This window comes from Alosa pseudoharengus, unplaced genomic scaffold (assembly GCF_046254945.1).
Source record: "Alosa pseudoharengus isolate Yale_2024_CS ecotype anadromous, Long Island Sound unplaced genomic scaffold, YU_APseudo_1.1 YU_APseudo_1.1_scf_9, whole genome shotgun sequence".
NCBI classification, from domain to species: Eukaryota; Metazoa; Chordata; class Actinopteri; order Clupeiformes; family Clupeidae; genus Alosa; species Alosa pseudoharengus.
Window position 1 is genome coordinate 17,392,305 of NW_027468881.1, and position 23,766 is coordinate 17,416,070.

The following is a 23,766-nucleotide window of genomic DNA, read 5'->3' on the forward strand; positions in this document are numbered from 1 at the left end:
CCGGCGGGATTTTTGTTTTGTGTAAGCAGGTGTGTGCTCACCTTTAACCTGTAATTAAAGCCCTCCGTGGCATTTTTGTAGGGTGCTCAACGGAGCGTGCTCACTGCAGCAACACACATTTTGTGTAGTTTCCTGTCAGTTATGAAATTGTAGCTTCACCAGAAAATAACATTAAATACGAAATGGGTTTTGATTTTAGGCTGTTTTTTAGTCCAGGGGTCTACAGTCTTGGAGGCAGAGCCTGGTATTTGTATTGCAGTGTTTCCCATACATTGACTTATTTGTGGCGGCCCACCACAATATCAACATTGACCACCACACAATGATTTTCCAGGTTGTACTGATTTGTGCTTAAAGCTGGTTAGCGTCATAACCACGCTGCGCTAATTTGTTAAAAACTGTTGCATTCAAGTTAATTCTGCAAACCTACCACCACAAATAGAATTCAATTCTGTGGGAAACACTGTATTGTGTACCTGCTTTTTTTCAATGCTACATGTCCATGTTGTGTAGTGATGGCTGATGAATTGTCAGTGCCTTTGCTCTAAGTGTTATGGTTGGTCCAGCCATCTCATCAGACAAGCTTGAAGATTTTGGATGCACTGAAAAAGGCAACTTAATCAGTATGTACATCAGGCAGTGGTCACAGTTTGGAAAGAGTATCATATTTAAATTGCACTTACCGTGATCACTGTCCGCACAATTTTTAAAGAGTTGATCATATTCACTTTTAGGATGGCAGTTTTAAAGTGGTCAATTTGTTAATGCTTTGTGCAGACAGATGACAAGCAGCAGGCTCCATGCAGATGTGATTGCACAACTCCCCTATCCACTAGTACTGTGGTAATTACACTGTGACTATGGGCAAAGATGAAAGGCAAAAATGTCTGACCAGGACACAACTAAAGTGAAAAATTTATGTGGAATCATAATGAGGTTAATCCACTCTGGGCCGTCTACAAATGTGTTGCCAAATCGAAGTAGTGCTTCCTGAAGTCATTGTAACCACATTCTTTTTTCACTTGAACAGCCTCTTCTCAGAAATAGGTTAAAAGTACACGTGTTATGTATTGGTGAAATACAGAGCTTTGTGGTACAGTAGAGTTTTTTTTCTCTGCAGCTTTCTACCTTCTTTAAGAGCTCCCTGATCTTTGCTCGTCTTGTCTCGTCAGATCCCTGCCTGCTGGCCTTGAAGCCTCTGACCTCAGAGCTGAGCTTTTCTGTTCTCCTCTCTTCTCTTGTCTTCTCGTCTCGTCTCTTTTCTTCTCTTCTCTCAATGCTACAGAGCACAAACTCGCAGGGTACTTTCCCTCTGAATCTGGAACAAGATCTGAAAAGATGCTGAGATTTTGACCAGAGACCCCCCCCCCCCCCACTCTCTCTCCTTCTCTTCCTGAGCACCCATAATGCACCCTATGCCTCTTCAGTGTAGAGTGAGGAAGAGCGCAACCTTGAACATTTAAGGTTCCCTGTATTCTCTCTGCACAGAACAGTGCTCTAACCCTACACTCCCACAGGGGACACAGAAGGGAGACAACTCCAGAAACTTGTCGCCAAATGGGCGTTACTTGCTCATAAACAAGGCAGTGCTGGACACGGGTTGACCACACCAGTTGCTTGCTAACATGCTAATGTGAAGTAGGTGGTTGGCACTGGGGATTTTAGATTTAATAGTGCCTCTTTCTGTCTAACTTTTACCAAATATAAGGGCACAAATCCCAAACGTTTGACTTTTATACAGAAATCCAGCCATCTATGAGCTTGGATTATTTTTGTCAGGTTGAGTTTCAAGCAAAGTACTTCATGCTTTCTTCACTCAGATTGACCACTTGTCTCTTGTGGCTGTAAAATGGCAACACTTTGCCTCCGGCTCCTGTCGCTAGTCTGATACAGGAACTATGTTATGAAAAAGTGATCTGGAAGTCCTTCATGGCTTTGTTCTTAGGCTTCTAAAGGGTCACCTCTTTCAAAGAACACATCAGTAGGATGATGCCATTTTTTACTGACAAAACAATGCATTGCTGTCTGTGTGGAGGCTTTGTGAAAGAATATGAGGAAGCGTTTTATCCTTCCAGCAGTACAGCCCCAGTGCAGGGCTGTGCAGAGCAGGCATGGCCAGAGACAGAGACGGAGTGCGGGCGGCAGTGGTGGCATCGTCGCCACCATCTCCCTTCCTCCCGCGTCGCCAGAGTCATTACTGTAAAGTTAATTACAGCCGGCTGGTCTTTAACCTCGCCGGCAGCCCCTCCCCTCCGCGCGGCCCAGGGGAAACGGCTCTCCCGCGCCTCTAATGGCCGCCGAGCGCTCGGAGGCACATTTTCATACCGGCCCCCTCGCTGTCCCGGCCCGCTGGGAGATCACATCAAAAACGGTGCCCCGCTTTTCTCTCTCCCTCTTCCCTCCTCCTCCCCTCCCTCTCTCTCTCTCTCTCTCTCTACACTTGCCCCTCTGTTTCTATCTATCTCTCATCCCTCCACACACACACACACACACACACACACATACATTCCTCCCTCCAAAACAACACGCGCACCATCCCCCCCCCCATCCCACCACACCAGCCCCTAACTCCCTCTTGGCAATGCAGCTCTGTGGGGCGGCCTTTTATTAACGAGCGACGGGGCCGGTAATTAATTACAGGATGAGTGACAGTGGAGCCATTAGCCCGGCAGGAAGCGTGGCAATGCTCCTGGTTTCTCCAGGGTTCTCCGGGCTGGGCAGGGACTGGAGGGAGTGGCGGTGGGTGGTGTTGGCGTGTTGGGTTGGTGGGGGTTGTAGTGAGAGGGGAAGTGCCACGGTGAGCGTCTGTCACCAGCGGGCCATTACACAGAGGCCCAGGCTGTAGCGCTTCCACCGCATGCCGCCACAGCAGCCAAGCAGAGGGGGCAGAGCTGGCGACTGCCATCAACGCCCATGCTGGGCTCACATGCCCTTTATTCTTTTATCTCTGCTCTATCGCTCCCTCTCTCTCTCACTCTCGCTGTCTCTCTCTCTCTCACACTTACTCATGCTTTGTCTCTAATCACTCTCTCTCTCTCTACTCTTTCTCTTCCCCATTCTCACGCTCTGTCTCTCTTTGTCTACTCATGGTTTCTTTCTCTCTGTTTTTTTTCTCTACACTCTCTTCTTTCTGTCTCTCTCCTCCCCCCTCTGTTGCTTTTCCATTTTTTTCAGTGTCCCTCTCTATTTCCCCCAATTGACCTTGCCCTTGCTCCCTCCTGATACTCTCTCTATTCAGTCTGCAACTTTCTGTCTCTTTCTCTCTCTCTCTTTCTCTCTCTCTCTCTCTCTCTCTCTCTCCCATACACACACACAGACACAGACACACACTGTTCTCACCCCACGGCAGTGATAAGCTATCTTTGTTTTTGCATCTCAGGACACTTAGTAAGTTAAACATAGGCTGCCCCCAGCTTCCGGCCAGCGGTGAGATCTGATGTGGGGCCCCTGCAGACTGACTGGCCTGTTGATACGCGCCCCTGAGTGAAAGGCGTCGGGCCTGATCTCTCGCCGCGTCTGCGGGAAGGACTGCAACGCCGGTCTAAATGACATCCGGTGCTCTCTCACTCTCCGCGTCTCCCCGGACTTTCTCATGCCAGACCTCTTTAAGGTCGCCACGGCAGCCACTACGTGCATGTTGCCTTAAAGCTCAGTTTAAACAGGAAGGCAAATGGGGTCTTTTGTATGGTATGTTATGCCAACATGACATAACCAAATTGTTGCAAGGGTGCTATAATTACAATGGAGCTGTTTAAATTTACTCTTGTCATGCAATTTGTGGGGTGTTTATGTACTAATAGAGTAGAGCTTGTGTGCTCACGTACACATAGAAAACCATGACTGCTGTAGAAGCTTAATTTGTTCCAGTGAGTGACTATGAGTGTGTGTTTTGTAGTGTTTGTGGTGGTAGAAGTTTGGGGGTTAGGGGCTGTTGCTGAAGAGTGAGGGCAGAAAATCTCATGTAGCATTTTATTGGAGCAGTTCCCACATGACACAGAGCTGGATGCCTTCCACTGCAGGGAGAGGGAAGGGAGGGAGGGAGGGAGGGCATTTCATGGATTATGGCACATGCAGACTGGAAATGGGATTAGTGGGGTGGCAGAGATGGAAAGAGAAGAATAGGGACCGCGCAATTCATCGCTGAAGAAATTGTATATGTAAGCAACAGCTCATTTGCCCCTGCTCTCCTCACTGAGAGATTGAAGATTGGCTACTCCGCCTGTGTGTGTGTGTGTGTGTGTGTGTGTGTGTGTGTGTGTGTGTGTGTGTGTGTGTGTGTGTGTGTGTGTGTGTGAGAGAGCAGGAGACAGAGTGCTTGTGCACTTGTGCCTGCGTCAAAGCCTGCGTGTTGTTTTTTTTCTTCCCCACAGGCTCTGGCTTTTAATGTTTCAACAGAGAAAAGTGCTTAGCTGTTTGATAACTGGGATATGCACAATAAGGTTAATGGCAACCCTGTCAACAGGCTGTAAACTGCCGGCCCTGGCCTAATGGGGTGCTAATCTGCATTAGAGAAAGGGTCCACCCGGGGAAAACATCCAGCTGCTGCAGATACTATTCAGTTACAACTGGAGGTGGGACTCGCCCCTCTTCCTCCTCCTCCCTCTGCTCTTCATCACCCCTTCCGCCCCTTCAACTCGCTCCTTGCAATGCCTGGCGTTGCCAAGATCTGTGCCTTGTAAGACCTGCTGTGGCCAAGACGAAGCACAGTGGCTCACCTTGCCTCCTAAAGCCTGAGGCTGCTCGGAGCTCCTGATCTTAAGCGATGCCCTTACAGCCCTCGAAATGGAGCACGTGTGCGCTCATTACCCTGATGGAGTTGACCTCCAGCCTGGTTCTGTAGTCGACTTGGCTCGGCCCGCCGACCTCTAAGCCCGCTGACGACACTGTGTTTATCTGTTGCTTGTGTAATTCATAATTAAGGGCTGATTAAGTGCGCTTAATGAAAACAAGCAGATGGAATTAAGTGGAGGGGGGAGCTCGAGGGGCTGCCGGTGCTAGGGTGCCATTGTATTACATTTCCCAGGAATGCAGACGCCGTGGATTGATGGGAGATTTGTGTTAACCCCTTTTCCTTGCTTTGCTTTGGAAGGGAGGAAGGAGAGAGGTGGCTTCCTGTCTTTTCTATACAAGCAGACTGGCTGTCAAAGACCTCGGAAGGTTGACGTCGGAAGTTCTTATATTTGGGTTCGGACCATTTAGTGTACTGCCTTTAAACAGCATGAGCTTTCTGCCATCTTATTATTGTAATTAGTAGATTATCGAAATCCTCATGATTATGGTGATTATTTATGGTAATGTTTTCCCAACACATCTAATATAAGCACGATGCTGCAAGAGAGTATCTGCTGTGCACGTCTCACTGATGTCTGGTTTGAAGAAATCAATAGACATTTTATGTTTGCAGTAGTTTTATGTTTTATGTTGGAGATGTAGACCGCTGCAGTTTATAAAAAATCTGAAATTGTGTGAACCCAGCAAAGCCATTTTATAACATTTTTACATTTAGATACTAAATTCCCTGAATAGTGATGTTAATGGGTAGCCTGACGAGCCATACCCACATCAAGATGTAGGGTCTGGAACTATCCATTGGCACTGCTCACAAGAGGCGGGATAAACGGTTGTCTTTCAAATTTCCTCTGCACGTGATACAACTCATGAGTCCCATGCATTTTCCCACCAGCGGAGCTAGTTGACTATTTCATCAAACTTTTGCCAATTTAAAAAAAGCTTGACTCCAGTCGCGATTCAAAGATCACTGTTCGTCAGCAACAGCATCCATCTTCTTTGTTTTCAAGTAGCAGGGAATTCACGTGGAACTGTCGCCAACTCTATACACAATGTGATTGGCCTGATAGAAGTTTCATTTTTCCAGCTCGCAAGCCAACGGAGAGTTGCTGAACTACCCTGGCTGCAAATTAAATTTGCTGCCGCTAGGGTGCGTCTAGATTTCTAGGCTAGTTAATGGGCACTTGTGAATGAGACTGTTATTTGTCAATATCCTGAAAATTATTGGAAGTATTATTATGTGCGTGTTGCAGACAGTCAGCGTTTTAGATCATTGCTCTTGTTGCTCTTGTAACTATGTTAGAATGTTAGTGGAACAGTTCATCACTATCAAGTTAAAGCAGTTTTCATCTTTTTCAGCTTTGCTGGAATCAGGGTGAGTGGAGTGGACAATGGCTCTTATGAGAGAACGTGCACCAGTAATGAAATCCTCAATTAAAAAGTACAGCTTTTTATAGCTATGGAATCTGTAAACTGATGCCCTGTGTCAAATCTCAGCCTGGAGTTTGATGAAAAGCCCTCACGAGTCCATTACCTGGGCTGTCGCACCGATGTTACGTTTCTGAGAGCTCATCGGGTCGCATGTGCTGGAGTGCTTTGTGGACTTTAGAGTTTCCATCCATCTCTCTCTCTCACTCTTTCTCTCTCTCCCTCACACACACACAGACACACTCATATACACACTCATACAAACACACATACACTCATACACTTACAGTCCACTCCAAACACTGTGTCCAGGGAGACATTAGATATATATATGGGACTTATTCCGACACTATCCGTGTGTTCCCAGAGTTTTTGAACGGCTGTATTTCTTGTAACGTGTGTGTATTTCTGGGCGTGTGTGTGTGGTGTATTATGAGCTCCATACGGAGGACCAACATGAACACACCACTCAGAGACCTGGGGAGCACAACACAAATGTAATGAGATTGTTCGATATCACACAGGCAGTCGTCGGGTTCTTCATTAATTTAAACCCCTGACTCTTTTTTTTCCTAATCAGCATTTAGATTGACCTCCATTAAAAACCCTAAGTGATGTATGATCTGAGCGTTTTGTTCGGGAACCCTCCGAATCCGCTGGGACCCATTTATCATGGAAGGAGCGAGTGGGGGTGGTGGCCAGGCTAACTAGCGACAGCGTTTCCACTGTCATCTCACTCCTGCTCTGGCTGCTGGCTTATTTAATGGAGTTGATGAATCAGATTCATATTGCGGCATGACTGCATTCCTTCTCTTCCCACCCCCCCCCCCCCCCCCCCCCCCCCCCCCCCACAGCCCCCATCCTCCACATCCACCAGCAGAAAAACACCAGCCACCACCACCTGAGCCACCCACCAAGACATGGGCGCAATCCCCCCCCTCCCCCTCCATGCACACACCCACCCCCACCTCTCATTTCTCATAGCCTAAATATGAAAATGAGATTTATCGACGCACCGATGCACACAAAACCCTTACAAATCAGCCGCCAGCGGTGAGATTTATGGGCCTGGTGCAGGGCGCGGGAGTTGCATCATTGTTAGACGGGCTCGCGCTCGGCTTACTCTCCCTCGCCGTCCATGGACAGAAGGCGCGGCTGTCACCGCTGATTTACGTTTTCTGCACGGGCAAATCGCTTTTACGGCCTCCTTGATTATTGTCGGATGTTAAATAGATAACAGATCGTACTAAATATCCCTTTCGTGCACAGCTGGGGTTGAAAGAATCACCCAAGATCACAACCCTCTTTCTACATCTACATCCACAGTTGCATATCCTTTCTCCTGCTTCTGTAACCACCCCCCCCCCCCCCAACACACACACACACACACAGACACACACACACACACACACACTTTTTTGTCACTGTGGTGAATCCTCCATGCATTACTTCCAGTGTTGTCGATAGGATTGCCTTTTGATGAATGCTCTGATCCATCTCTGGACAGGGGACGTGTAATCACTTCACTAACATGGGCAGACGTGCAGGACTAAGGAAGATATTAATTTCCCGCTTCATCAGTGAGATTTTGCAGAGAAACCTGTGGCTCGTAAAAAGCGGGAGATGGATCCAACAGCTGTGTAATGGGGATTTTTAACCTCTGTTTGGGCTTTTTGGTTTCCAGCAATTCCGCCTTTTAATGGTCCTCCCCTCCCCGATATCTCCCCCATCTGGCTCCTCGTGTACTGAATCGGTGCTCTTGTTTGTTTGGGGAAAGTTCCCCTTAAATGGATATATTACTCACTGTCCTTAGGCCACGAAGCTGGAATCGATACATCTTCCTTAGTCACTGCGAGAAAGCATAATGAACGATAATGTTAGTTTTAATCAAACATTCTTTATCTTAATGGTCTAGCATTCACATGAGATAATGATCGTAAAGCCATTTATTTAACACTCATCCTCTCTCTTTCTCTTTCTCTCTCTCTCTTTTTTTTTGGCTTCAGGGCTGTCCGCAGATCCTCCCCACCAGTGACATCCTGGTACCCGCTGGTATAATCCGGCCGATCACGCTGCGGGCACGCAACCTCCCACAGCCGCAGTCGGGTCAGAAGAACTACGAGTGCGTGTTCAACATCCAGGGCAAGGTGCAGCGCATTCCCGCCGTCCGCTTCAACAGCTCCTGCATCCAGTGCCAGAACACTTCGGTAAGCCCTGGAGCCATGAGGCTCCCATTTCACCATTCACTATGCACCGCATCCATCATCTTCCAGAATGAATCAGATTATGCCCAAGACATACATTTGCTTTGCCATTGTATGGGTTCTATGGATAGTAGATTGTTATGAAGTAAACACTTGACCTTTTGAATTGCTAGAGTCAGACTTTTTATCAGCCTAGCTGAAGTACCACAGACATGCTTGAGACCCTCATGTGTGCGCCCATGCCCTTCCAATTGGCACGGAGCATTGAGGGGCTGTAATCCGTAATTAACTCTCTTCCCGCAGTCACCCATGCAGCTTGGGCCCAGGCTAAGCCCATGCTAATGGATGGAGATGGCGCCGTTAGCCTCTCCTGTTGCACCCAGATAGCCTCTACTGGGCTAAATGGCTTTAGCGTCTTTAGCTTAAAGTAAATATGGAGCTTGACTATGGATTTAGCAGCAGTCTGAAAAGCAGAATGTTTTCTAAGTAACGTTAAAATATTTGTGCAGTGATTTATCCGTGTGTTCTTTTTTTCCTCTCCTTCCTTCCGACGGCGCTCAGATGGTATTTGGGTTTGTGGAGGGAAAGAATGCTCTGTTTCTCCTCGCCTCATTACAGAATTGCGTATGCTGAGGAACACTTCTCCTTTTTTGGGGAATTTGGTACAGTGCAGAACATTGCTCTTGAGGGGACAGAATGACAATGAATTTGTCTGGAAAATCTGCCAGAGCAAGTCAAGGTGACTTTGCACAGTCTCTGATCAGGGTGGGAGGGAGCAGGAGAGGGGGGACCGAGAGAAAAGGAAAACCTTTATCCCGGAAATCAGCAGAGACATCAATTCATAACGTTAAAGCCCTTGTTTTCACAATCCCAGTGAAAAATGTGGCGTGTCAGAGAACTGACATTGAAAGTCTCCCCACCCTCCCTTCACCCTTCTCTCTCTCTCTCTTTCTCTTTTGCTCTACCTCTCTCTCTCTCTCTCCCTTTTGCCCTGCATCTATCTTTCTTTCTCTCTCTCTCTCTCTCTCTCTCTCTCTCTCTCCCTCTCACACCCATGCATTCTCCTTCCCCCTTCATATTTCTCACATTCTCTCCTCACCTCTCTCGCCTCCCTCCCTCTCTCCCTCTGTCTCATGGTGCCGATACAGACGGCAGCCTTCTGTGACCCATCTGGTTGTCACAGTAACCCCAGGGAGCCTTGTAAAATAATTAGCTCAGCACTGGATGTGGGTCTTAATTTGGTCTGACAATGTGACCTAGTGAAGGGGAATGTGGTGTCGCCATTTCACGGGGCAGGGGGTAGAGGTCGAGGGATTGGGTGGGATGGGTGGGTGGGAGGAATGAGACATGCGGTGGAGTGTGTGCTCTTTGACCCTTTTGACCTATGTGGGGTCAAAGGGCAGGCAGCCCGGCGTGCCTGTGTCCTTGGACAGTGCGATTGATGTCCCGCGGCCACTTAATAATGGGGATCACGTCTGCTGCCGCGGCCCGCCCGCCCCATACGGCAGGGGCTTGGCGCGCCGCGGCGGGATTGATTGTTGTCCTTTCCCGGAATGACACATGCCGCCTCCGCCCGCTCCATCCTCAGGTTCGGGTGGGGAGGGCGGGGTTGGTGCTGGCGCGGGGAGGGAAGGACTGTGGCACGGGAGCAACGTCGCGGCAGCCGTGCCCCCATCTGCTCTCATTCATTTCTCCGCTCTCATCACTCACGCTGTCTCTGACCCCCGCCCTGTGTCCCAGTCCCGCTCCCCGCTATGCATTTAAATTGAAATTGAAACATAGTTTTTGTAGGACGCCATTAATTTTATTTTAAACCAGCGGTGGTGCATGTGTGTGAGCATGTGTGTGTGTGTGTGTGTGTGTATATATATATATATATACATATATATAAATATATATGTGTGTGTGTGTGTGTGTGTGTGTGTGTGTGTGTGTGTGTGTGTGTGTGTGTGTGTGTGTGTGTATGCGTGTGTCAGGGCCAGGGCATGAAATTGGCACCCGCCCACACGCCAAATGCGGGTAACTTTTGTGATTGGCGGGTGAAACTGTCAATGTACCTGCCACGTTGGCGGGTAGACAATAAGACAACACAACACTGAGCAAGGAGATGCACTGTCCAGATTGCCGTTTGTAGGCTATGGCTCGGAGAAAGCGAGATCAAACCCATTTGCAGGGGTGGGTAGTAGCCTAACGCGTTACATTTTTTTTTCGAGGAACGGCAAACGACTTTCCTTTTTCAAAACGGTAGCCTACTTCTACTCTTACTCAAGTACATTTTTGAGCCAATAATCTACTCTTTTACTCTGCTACATTTCTATTGCCTTACGTTACGAGTAGCCTACAAGTTTATTATTGGAGAAAGTATCTCGAGGGAGAAAAGCGCACCTCTCCCCGGAGAAAAGAAACAGGGCTTCAGAATGCGTTAGCCCACGATTATAAAAGCAGCCTACTAACAGCTCAGTTAACACAATGACGTACAGTTGCTGCATCTTCTGGTGAGGCTGCCAGAGTAGCAACGAGACTAGAGGTAGGCTATGACATGACACGGAAACTTTCACGTATATTCATTTCTGGCCAGCATCGTTCAACAATCACATTGGACAAGGAAAGTAGGCCTGCAACTTAATTTACAAGCAAAGCAAATGCACTGGAAATCGAGCATACAAGTTAGAAAAAGCCTAGCATTCATTTATGTAGCCTCAATGTTGCAGGACATGACATGAGACGGTCGGCTGAGAAAACAGATAGCCTGCTCTGTCGCTCTGCCCGAGTGGATATGCCTAGGCTATTTTAGCCTAAATATAGGTTTACCCATAATATAGCCATTGTTTTTAGGTTACAACCAGACTTCTAGCAATGCAAAGCAGAAGAATCAGCTGCAATGTATTGGAAGACTGCTTTTCAATCCATAGCCACGTAATGCTTATTTATTCTGGCTATGATAAAGTATATTAAATAAAATATATTTGAATTGGGCTTTTAAAATATGTTTGACTATATGATTAGCCTACAGAGGAGGAGAAAAGCAAATAGGCATAAAGGATACTTTTGTATCCCTTTAAAGGTCCATCAAAAATATAAAAATCAAGGCCTACAAAAAAAGTACTTGAGTACTGTAATGTGTATTCTGTACAAGTTCAAGAGTCGTTCACCTTTATTTTGGGCACAAAATAATTTTGGCTGGTAAAAAACCACTGTGGCAGGTGGATTTCAAAATTCACCTGCCACAGTGGCTGGTGGACAAAAAAGTTAACTTCAGGCCCTGGTCAGGGCACAAGCTCTCCTGGACTCCCAAACCTGGCTGTGGAGTGCAGGGGGTGTTGAGCGAGTGGCCCGTGGGGTGGACAGAAGGTGTGAGGGGAACGATGGAGCGAAACGTTGGGAGAGAGATAAAAAGAGCAACAGGTGCCTCATCCTTCCGCTCCTTAACAACCGGCCGCATGACTAATGGCGGAGAAGGGGTGGACAAACCTCAAGCGGGATTAATATTTATGACCTCAACTTTGTATTCCGAGCGCTTTAGTGATTTGCAGACGAGTCGGCACCGTATTTAGAATTAGGAGCTATCTGTGTTGGTGGGAACTATAAATCTCACGTCAGCCTCCGTCTCCCTTCAATCTGACACCAGCGGGAGACATCCTTGGCCTCCGACTTTCTCCTTCTTCTTTGTGCTCTCTCTTCCCCCCCCTCTCTCCTCTCCCTCCCTCTCCTTCACTCTCTCTCTACCTTCCTTTCTGCTCTCTCTTCCTCTCTCTCTCTTCCTCTCCCTTTTCTGCCTTCTCTCAGTATCTTTTCCTCCCTCTATCCTTCCCTCACCCCTCCTATCTAGTACCTATATCTCCCTTTATCTCTTTGACTCTCTCCTCCTCTCCTCTCCTCTCCTCCCTTCTTTGTTGGGATAGGGCCCTTTCAGATTAATTGATAGTCTGATTACCTGTGACACCGCCGAGAGAGAGCATATCATCTCCTCTGGGCCTCTCCCCCTGCATTCCATGAATCTCCGTTGAATAGTAATCTGGCCGCTGCAAAGACATGCTGCAGATTACTCATGCTCCCAGCGGTGCGTGTGTGTGTGTGTGTGCGTGTGTGTGCGTGTGTGTGCGTGTGTGTGCGTCTGTATGTGTGTGTGTGCACACCAAGGCAGACATGACACACATGCACACAGAATCACACACATGCGCACACATGCACATACACATACACACATATACACACACATACACACACACACATGCACACACACACACACAAGGGTGCACACACTTGCTCAGTCACTCACGAACGGCAGCAGCCATCAATCAATAAGGCCGTCAAGTGGAGTGGCGCGCCTTCATTCCCACCTCGTGGGAGCCAGGTGACTTTGAGGCCGAGAGGTCCATGCTAATGCAATTGGGAGTGTCCTCCGATGGGTGCCGCTGAATCAATCAGCTTCATCTCGTGTTTACTCATGACGCCCGTGCAACTTTTATGAATCGGTCAGCATATTTCACCCCCCCCCCCCCCCTCAACACAACACCCTGTTGTGTGCTGCTGCTGCTGCTTGAGGAAGGGGAGGGGTGGGTGGGTTGGTGGTGGAGGCCGTGTGGAAATGGATGCACTGAGTGAAAGGAAGGCAGTCAGGGAGCCTGAGCGATTTCTTTCCACCCCTCAATTTCACCTGGGACTATTACTGCCACAGTTCACATGCAATTTTGAAGTAGTTGAGGCGCCATTTGTCAAAAAAATAAAAGGAACCTGGTGTATGCCGAGTGTTTGAATGCTGAATTTGTCTTCTGAATTGCGTGGCCATTGTCTCAAACGGTTCCCTGATCCTTTGGTCACACTCGGAAATGTGTGTGAGGACCAGCTTTCTCTTTTTTTCATTCTTTTTTTCTTTTTTTCGCTCTTTCAGCTGGGATGGGCCTGGCAGCTTTTGAGAGATGTGGAGGGGGATTTGGACAGTGGCGATAATCACTCAGGGCAGACTTATTGTACTGCGGCTCATTTCGCTGTCCTTATCCGGATGCAAATCTCTCTCCCCTCGGGGACCTACTCCCCCGCCTCTCGTTGGCAGCGAGGGACCCAAATCAAGTTAACTGGTCCTTTTTATGCCGCTTAATTTTTCAGCAGTTTCCTGCTCCCATCTACCCTCCCCGCACTGCTCTGACACACACACACACACCCACACACACACACACACACACACACACACACATTAACATTAACATGCACACACATGGACACACACACACACGCACACACACACACAGAGTTGGAACAGCTGCCCTCTCTGCTCTCTCCTACAATGTCTGCATTGTACTGCGACTCCTAGCTTCCGGCCCATGAACGGGCATGCTGTACTTTGGGCTCCGACATGTTAAAGGTCCTGGTCGCTGCTGCATGATTGGAGCCATGATTAGCATGACAAAGTGAAAGGTGGCTCGCAGATGACCACGATAAAGGATGCCCTTGTGAGATGGCTTCAATCCTATGTCCAGATCGAAGCTTTGGCGGAAGTGTGTCTGACGAGTGACCTCAGCAGACGCGGATGTAGATACTGTCATTTGCGTAAAATGTCTCCTCTCTGCCATTAATTACTTTACGGGTCGAGTTGCCACTTAGGACGCTGGTACTTATGAGGCTCTCATACCCATTTATTGACTTCACTACTACAAGTTCCCAGCTTCCGCCTCATGAACGGGCATACTGTACTTAAGGCACTGATGACTCCAAGGTCTTGACCGCTGTTGAGCTATTAGAGCCTATTTAAGTGAGCACGATTAGCATGACAACATGGAAGGTGAAGGCAGATGGCCTGGATACAGGATGCCCTTGTGAGATGGCTTCCATTGTCCATCCAGGGATGGAAGCTTTTGGCAGAAGGGTGTTTGACTACAGTTGATGACGCGAGCAGACACGGATGCAGAGATGCTATCGCTTGCGGAAAATGGCTCCCCTTTCCTGTTGATTGCTTTACAAGTCAGGACTTGGGCTTGCCGTGCTGAGGGTGCGCTCCTGCCTGTTTATTGACTTGACACAGCGTGCCTCGGTCACATGTGTCCATATCAGACAACTTCACCAAGTCATTTTTGTGAATGCATGCCAATTCATAAATCAAGCTCTCCACTGTAAAAAGGTGGGGGGTGGGGGGTAAAGCATCTTCTTTTCCGAGATGTGATTTGTTAACGTGTCAGAAGCAAAGATGCAATTCTTAATCCAGGCTAAAATTCAGCCCTTCCTGTTTCTTCCTTTATCTGTCTTTTCTCATGATTTGCACTGCAGACATCAGCAATATGCTGCCATAGCAAGAATAAATCAGAATGATACATCTCCACCCCACCTACACACACACACACACACACACACACACACACGCACACACACGCACGCACGGACACACACAAACGCACTCACACGCATAGCCTTTCAAATAAATGATAAATGTGTTGGTTGAAGTTGAAACTTAATAAGCATTTGCTTTTCCCCCATATATATCCCCTTTTTTTTTGTTTTTTTTTCCAGCTCGCATAACAAATGCTTCTCTTTCACAATGCCTCATGAGTTGAAATCAAGACACACTTCTAAACTACCTTTTCATATTTCCTTTCAAGGCAAAAAGGGAAATAAATGTTCCTCTTCAAATGAATCCATGAACAAAAGAGTTGCTAAGTGACACTGACCCTTGTGTGCCAGGCACAGGCGGTGTTGCCCAGGTAACCGAGCAGCGGAGGCCTTTTACCCAATGACAAAGTTCGGAACTAGCCTCTCCATGGAAAGGGCCCCTCACAAAGGACATCATTACAGTCTTTGCTGGGTAGCATGGCTTTCTGAATGAAAACACTTGAACATTATTTTCGCCAGGCTTTTTTCTACCAGCTTGCCCTGATTATTCTATTATTTTATATCGAGTGCTCAATCAGACATTAAATTCTCCAGTGCCGCAAAGTGCGCCGCACCACACTGTGCTAAAGAGATCCTGAGCAGAATGGGAACAAAAAAGCAGTGCTGTTTTTTTATGTTCTTTCAAAACTACCTCTACCCAATCTGCCAACTTCCACCTAGCAACAGGCCAAGAATAGCCCTTTTCCACTAACTCTTATCCTATACCTATCTGAATCAACCACCCCGCCCCCCATCCGCTAATTTTCATTAACGCTGTCCAGTCATTATTTTCCTCTGCCTTCCCTTTGCCACATAGTTCAGGTCATAGATGACTCGGACTGCAACAGCTGCTCTCCATTTAGATAAATCGATCATTGAACGATGGTGATCAATCAGCCATATAAATTATGGACCTATTGTGTTTCCCATCATATCATAGTTGCTCTGAGCCCCTTTGCTGTGTAATTTGAGTCTCAGCTGTGTGCTCTAAATGAAGATATAAGCCCGTAAGTGATACTCCAGAACGTTCTGTATGAGATCAGCACCACGGACGCCATGCCGCAAGTCCTCATGGGGAAAGAATGCTTTGGTTAGTCCTTGGACCAACAATCTCGCCTCATTTATGAGGGGGACGAGAGTTCAGCCGCCCGTGAATATACCCTCAGCGAGCACGTCATCGTTCTCAACCATGCAGATGCTCGCGATCCTCTCGGGAATAAGACCAAACCATCACATCATGGCTCCCCGTCAACGGAAGAAAAACCTGAAACTGCGTCTGAGATATTCAACCATAAAACGCAGCTTCTTTTCCCCCCTTATCCTTTAATGTAGTCATTAAAATAATATGCAGACATATGGTTGGATTGGTGATCAAGGGGAGAGATGACACCCCATGTGTCAGTTATTGAGGTTTATATAAATAGCGGCTTCAAGTGAATAGTTCCCTTTTTTCCATGAGGTAGTTATACTGGTTTGTCTTTTTGCTGAGTTCAGTTCCATTTTTAAAACTTAATTAAATGTACAGGAAAGCCTCCATCATTAAGTTAGATTGATTTTCAGTCTGTCACTTGAAGGAGAGTGCATCGACAGTTCTCCCCGAGCCAAATTCTGACTCCAGCAGTCTCGTTCTCAGGGATTTAAAAAGAGTGTTCTCTTGATTTTTGGAAATGTATGCAATTAGTCGTGACTGCATTTAGTGTATGGCCAAAATATAATTATATTCATTTGCAAAAGGTGGAATTCTCTTACTAGCGGAATTTAATTTTGTATGCCCTGATTGATCTTCCATCATAATGATCAAAAGCAAACAAGAGCACCCAGTATCAGGTGATGCAGTTAGATTGTTATTGTGGGGGGGAATCAATTATTTAGAGAGTATACTCATGACCAAATACTCCACAATGCCTTTCAGACACAGCGTTTAACAATTTTCCTTCCACAGCTCGGTGTTGCTGTTCAGTTTAAGAAGGATAAGTAAAACAAACCACACAGATGGAAAATAACCCACAAACATCCACGACGATATTCTCATCCCTCCAGTCGATTTTTATTTTCTATTTTTTTTTTTCGTTTTCTGAGTTTGCTGTTTTTGAAATCTGCGGGGTGTGTTTAGACACAGATGGATTGGGTTTTTTTTTTTTTCAAGGTGAGATTACCTCACTGTCTTTTCCGAGGCGGACCAGCGTGGATCCTGACAGAACGAGGGCAGTCCGTCTCCACTCGGCGCTCCGATCAACCCGAAAACAGAGAGCCCGAGGAAAATCAATTCAGGACTGGCGGAGATAAGCTGGCATTGTACAGGCCAACACAAAAGCTTCCACCCATTTACACTCCGGCACTAATCTCCTCGAGCGGGCTTGACTGCCTCTCCTCTTGAAAAGAGGCAATAGGCTCGCAAAAAATACATTACATTACCACCTAAACTATATTGTATGACTGCACCGTGGCTTTCATCTGTACAGTCTATGACAGATGAGCATGACAACAAGGCGCTGAATTTCGCTTTACGTATCTATAAGGCCTATTTCTTTTCTAACTTTAGATATATTTTTCCTCTCCAGAGCCATTTCGTTTTTTTTCCTTCAAAGCTCAGTCATCACTACCTTTTTGAAGTCTGTGTCAGACTCTACAGTCATTCAGCCCTGCCTCTTTATCGTTATATTCTAGGTATAATGAAAGATGTTCTTTGTTGCCTGACTGTGAATGTGCTCTGGCAGCCTCTGCAGTAAGGCAGGCGAGAACTTCTCATTTAATGCTAAAATGGCACCACTCTGGTGGTTCAAATATTTCTCTCGAATTTTTGCGACATTATGCACGGGAGAATCTCTCTGACCTTGTGCGGGGGAAAGCGCCGGCCGGTCAAAATTGACCCCAATTATGGTCGGCGATTCCCATACACAGGGCTCTACAGATGTGAGGCTGAGTGGAACTTAGTGCGGCCTCTTGTGCACAGTCAGTCAGACTTGGGAGCGTGCCACACCTGAATTCCTCTCACATAGGCAACAGCTGCACAAAGACTCTTGAAATATCCCTGTAGTTTTTTTACAGTTGTGGTGGCCGTCGAGTGCCCAGGGAAGGTTGTGTGTATGTGTGTCTGTGTCTGTGTCTGTGTGTGTGTCTGTGTGTCTTTGTGTGTGTGTGTGTCTGTGGCAGTGCAGCTTGTTTGCTCAGGTTTTGCTATATCCCGCTTGGACAGCGAGGGTAAACAGTCACCCAGCAGCTGATGTTTCCATCAGGCCTAATGAGCGTGTGCGTCTGAGGAATGCGGTTTTTAGTGTGAGTGAGGGCTCCCCCGTATAGATTTTGGTTTGGGGGCTGTAAAGCAATATCGAGAGGCTGCAGATAGATCTGTTTTCCCCGGCCAGGCCGTTTAGCCGCCACTTAACGACTGCGGAGATGTCTGCATTTATTCGCCGGATTGACTTAATGCAGCCTTCTGGGAGGAGCTGCACCTCCTTCCTGCTGTGTCTAGGGGTCCTTTGGCTTTGGCTGGGTGACTCTTTTTTCTATTTATCTCTCTCTCCCTCTCTCTCTCTCTCTCTCTCTCTATCTGTCTCTCTCTATCTGTCTTTCTCCCCCTCTCCTGAACTCCCTTAAGTGTCGCACCCTGACAGTCAATGGACCTGATCGGCGATGTTCACTCAAGATAGTGCCGGCTAAGTGCTCTGGGTGTTACTGTTAATTAAAACGACACTGACTGTTTAAAAGAAAAAAGAAAAGAAAAAAAACACAAGACCACCATCAGCTTCTCCACGGTCATCTGACGGGCAACTACTTTCGCAAGGTCAAAGGTTGTTTTTGCTGTAGTCAGAGGAAGCAACTCTGGGTGGGCTGTTCTTTAGTTTGTGTAGTTGTGCTTAGTCATAAACAGTGGCACTGAGGAGAAGAGGGGGTTGCGCTGACTCAGCAAAACACAAGAGGCTGGGATTAATGTTCCTGCCTGGGATGTGGCTGCTGTTTACATTGGGACTCCTACATGTGTCTTAAGGGCTGTCTCTTCTGCTATTGTCATTGATGACTGTGTGTGTGTGTGTGTATGTTTTGTCTCTTTTCTCTTGCAGTACTGGTACGAAGGGAATGAGATGGGTGACCTGCCTGTGGACTTCTCCATAGTGTGGGACGGAGACTTCCCCATTGACAAGCCGGCCTCCATGAAAGGTTAGTGTCTTTGGTCAAACACCTCTATACAACTTTGGGTGCAGAGGGTGTGTGTGTGTGTGGAATATGTTTGTGTGTGTGTGTGGTGGGCTTAGGGTATACAGAGAGTCATAGTAGCAAAGTCAAAGACCTTTTATTAGATCTGCTTATGGTGGCAAAATTCACCTCCCTCCCATTGTTTCTCAAAGGTCAAAACGCATCTTTTTTTTCTCCCCTCACAAATCACCCACCAACACCTACAGCACCCTCTCACCGTCTCATATTGACATGTTTAAAACAGTTGAGATCGTGTGTGTGTGTGTGTGTGTGTGCATGCATTCACTCTGGTGAATAATGTATTGTGGTGGAAGACTGTCTGCCTTGCAGTTTGTGTGTGTGTGTGTGTGTGTGTGTGTGTGTGTATGTGTGGTCATGTAGGTCACTGTAGTACACATGGTGCAGCTGACTCCTCCCACCAGACCTCCCAATATGTCGTCAGAGGCTAAGGCCTCCAGTGGCCCTGGAGTGACTGTCAACACACACACACACACACACACACACACACACACACACACACACACACACACACACACGGCTAATCCATGCATTATGGATATTGTCCCTCTAGTGATGTCATTTAAGTGCAGTCTAACCCTAGAGTGTGTGTGACGAGAGCATGTCTTAGGATAAACACACACACACACACACACACACACACACACACACACACACCCACACACCCACACCCATACACTCTAACCGCTCAGTCTTTTTCCCATGGTTTATTGATGGTGTGCTTTTTCTCACCATGTTCCCATGTTGAAAGACTGGTTAGAGTCTGCACCCTGATTTAGCAGTAGGACTGCTCACTGTCTGTGTTATGAATACAGCGTTCAAAACAAACAGTGCTAGTCAACACCACCCACTGCTAAAACCTGACAAAAAATAAACCTAGCAAACAAGCTGTCCTAATGTGATGTAGATAAGCAGATGTGTAGGGGTTCATCAAAATATATTGTCTACTTGGAGTTGATGGCTGCATCCAAAGTGGGCAGCCGTGGCCTACTGGACTTGTAACCGGAGGGTTGCCGGTTCGAACCCCGACCAGTAGGCACGGCGGAAGTGCCCTTGAGCAAGGCACCTAACCCCTCACTGCTCCCCGAGCGCCGCTGTTGTTGCAGGCAGCTCACTGAGCCGGGATTAGTGTGTGCTTCACCTCACTGTGTGTTCACTGTGTGCTGAGTGTGTTTCACTTATTCACGGATTGGGATAAATGCAGAGACCAAATTTCCCTCACGGGATCAAAAGAGTACTTACTACTATACTTATATCAATGAAGGTGACATTGAAACACACAGGCAGAGAGAAGAGAGATTTGCTCATTGGATAAAGCGTCTGCTAAACAAATAAAAACAAATAAAAACTAGATGAATACATTTCAATGCTCTTGCACCAGCTGCAACATGCAGCAAAAACTATGAGTGTGAACACAAGAAATGAATTGACAAAGATGTGCTGTGATATTCACAGTTAATTAGCCACATTTAGGTGACAAAACCAGGCTTTCCTGAATCAGTCTGTCCTTAAACTCGCCCACCCTGACAAGAAGTCAGCTTCCACGTCAGGAGCATTCCCCTGCTTCTGTGCATATGCATTCACATCAGCCATTCAGCAGAATGAGCACAAAGAGAGAAGAAAGGCTGCTGTGAGTTGTCAATACTTAGTGCAGAGGAGGACTTAATCTCCTTGTTTCTGCAGTAGCTCAAAGACAGAGCGAGAGAGTGAGAAGAGGAAGGGAAAGAGAGAGCGAGAGAGGAAGAGGGGGAGGAAGGGAGGGAGAGAGAGAGAGTGAGCGAGCGTGCAGGCGAGAGTGTTGCCTCCCACTCGCTGGCACTGCAGATGTAATCACTCTTGTAAGTGATTGGCTTCGTGCACAGATTAGGCTGGTGGTCGCGTGGCCGGCGCGGCGTTTGATTGCTCTCCCCTCGCGACCTGGTCAATACGGTGCCGTGTTTGCGGCCGGGCCCTGGGCCCCGCGCCCCGCTCACCTGTGGCATCAAAGCTGCTTAGCCACGCGCCCACTGGGCCAGGGGGAGGACATGCAGGGATTTACCACGGGAGGGAGGGAGGGAGGGGAGGCATCGAACCAAGCCACATTGCAATATACACTCGCTCACACACACACACACACACACACACACACACACACACACACACACACACACACACACACAATCCTCACTCTCTCTACCCTCACTCTCTCTCAGCCTACATCCTCTCTCCTTCACTCTCTCTTTCCCTCCCTCTCTCTCAGCCTACATCCTCTCTCCTTCACTCTCTCTCTTTCTCTCGCTCTCCCTCCCTCTCTCTCAGCCTACATTCTATCTTTCTCTCTCTCACTACCACTGCATCTCTACTTTTCCTCTCTTGTTTTGCTCCCTGCCTACCTTAACTCTCTCTTTTTCCTTCCTTCTCTCTCTCTTGCTCTCTTTTTCAGTTTTCTTTTCATCTCTCTTTTCTTCTCGTCTTTCTCTAATACTCTCTCTCTCTCCCCCTGTATACTCCCTCTCTTCCTCTCCCCCAGTCTCTTCATATCTCTGTGGCTACTGTCCTTGCATGTCACTTCCTTTGACATATGCCAGTGTGGGTGTTAAATCCTCTAGATGTTGTTTTTTCTGTTTTTTTATTTTTTTCCGCTAAGTGTCATGATTGGAGGCAGGCCTCTGTTCCCCTAACGGTGTATTCTCTGTGTGTTTTCTGTTTGTGCGTGTGTGTGTGTCTGTCTGTCGATGTTGTGCATTTGTGTGTGGTTATTTGTGTATAAATCCGTGTGTGTGTGTGTGTGTGTGTGTGTGTGTGCGCAGCGCTCCTGTATAAGTGTGAGGCTCAGAGGGACAGCTGCGGACTGTGTCTGAAGGCGGACAGCCGCTTTGAGTGCGGCTGGTGTCTGGCCGACAAGCGCTGCCTGCTAAAGCAGCACTGCCACAACTCCGAGCACAACTGGATGCACCAGCTCCGCCGCAACGTCCGCTGCAGCCACCCACGCATCAGCAAGGTGAGATACTACACACACACACACACACACACACACACACACACACACACACACACACATACCTGTGCCTCCACAGTGTGTAGATTCCACAACAATAGATAGATACAATACAGCCTTCAAAAACAGTCCAATATCACAACATACAATACACACACACATATTATTTTTTTCCACCTTTGTATGGTTTATATGGCTATTTTGAATAACCACACACACACACACACACACACACACACCTACACACACTCCCACACATGCCCTTCTAATGACAGCATTGACCTGTGTAATGTACCTGATGGTCTCTCTACCCTCCACCACCCCCATAGATCCGTCCACTCACTGGCCCTAAGGAGGGGGGCACGCGGGTCACCATCGAGGGGGAGAACCTGGGCCTGCAGGTGCGGGAGATCGTCGGTGTGCGCGTGGCGGGGGTCCGCTGTGACCCCGTCCCCTCAGAGTACATCAGCGCAGAGAGGTCAGCACACCACTTGAGTGGTACCCTTATTTACACACACACACACACACACACACACACACACACACACACACACACACACACACACACACACACAGACGGTGAGCTCAAACTAACTAAGACTGCACTAATACTTAGAGATGAATGTTGTAATCATGAGCTGGTAATGGTACCCTTCTGAAGCATCGTAAGCACATTATGTGCAGCGTATGGATGTCTTCACCATCATTACACTGCTGCAAGTGGCTACATCCGCAATAACACAACAATGACTTTAATTTAATAGCCTCTGTGATTCTCTTGCCTTAAGCATGATCTGTTTGAGCTCCCCAGCACAAAGATTGTTGAAAACAGCGAGAAGGACTCCTCACTTGAGATGTGTCCAACCGATGCTTCAGTACTTTAATGTTCACAGGCCCACTAAGAATCCCATTAAGACCATCTTGAGCTCATGATTCATGTTCATGCTGTTGAGTCCTGCATTAGATATTGCTTCATTATAAACTTCCTGTTAGAGGTTTGCTGGAATATCTTGGAAGTCATGACATATAGTTTCTCACAAAAACACCCAATACATATATATGGAAACCCCTAACAATGCTTGTAATTTTGAATATGCACGTTTTAAACATATCTGTTCCTAAATGATATCGTTTTGTAATATGTTATGGCCTGTAGTGTCATATATGCCCCTGGTCTATAGTATCATATATGCCAATCTCCTTATTTCAATATATTGTCTTGTAAATGTTAATAGCCCTGTTAGTCACATTTAATTCATCTTGATTAGGAGGCTGTATTTTAGAGCTGATCCTCTAAAGGCTGTGGAGAGCTGTGCTAGCCAATCTCAAGTGTTTGTCTGTGGCCACTAATGAATGGGTTTGATAAAAAGGAGGCTGGAGAAAGAGGCTCTTGAAAGGACAGAGTATGGGAGGACCCTTCTGCTTCCTGTCTTATTTTTCTCTGTAACAATGAATGAAATGGCCTTATGGACCGTGCGTCACAGATATATGTGTGTGTGTGTGTGTGTGTGTGTGTGTGCGCACGTGCGTGCGTGTGTGTGTGTGTGTATGTGTGTCCTTGCATGCTTGTGGGTGTGCTGATGCATCTGGTGTGTGTGTGTTGTGTGCTGATGCATTGTGTGTCTGTGTGTTGGTGTATCCATTGTGTGTGTGTGCACCTGGTGGATGTGTGTGCGTGTGTATTTTCTCAGGATTGTGTGTGACATGGAGGAGTCGCTGCTGGCTAGTTCCCCTGGCGGTCCAGTGGAGTTGTGTATCGGAGATTGCAGCGCAGAGTACCGCACCCAGTCCTTCCAG

At 47.3% G+C, this 23,766-nt stretch overlaps 1 protein-coding gene across 1 annotated transcript in view; it reads left to right on the forward strand.

The window, feature by feature from the left end:
• Positions 1-23,766, forward strand: part of plxna3 (plexin A3) — a 123,627-nt gene that overhangs the window by 71,934 nt on the left and 27,927 nt on the right. Inside the window, exons 10-14 of the mRNA XM_076276894.1 lie at positions 8,223-8,423; positions 18,842-18,938; positions 21,782-21,972; positions 22,299-22,447; positions 23,661-23,766. The exon at positions 23,661-23,766 is cut by the window's right edge and continues 15 nt beyond it. Coding sequence (XP_076133009.1) covers positions 8,223-8,423; positions 18,842-18,938; positions 21,782-21,972; positions 22,299-22,447; positions 23,661-23,766 — 744 coding nt within the window. The remainder of the gene's footprint in view (positions 1-8,222; positions 8,424-18,841; positions 18,939-21,781; positions 21,973-22,298; positions 22,448-23,660) is intronic.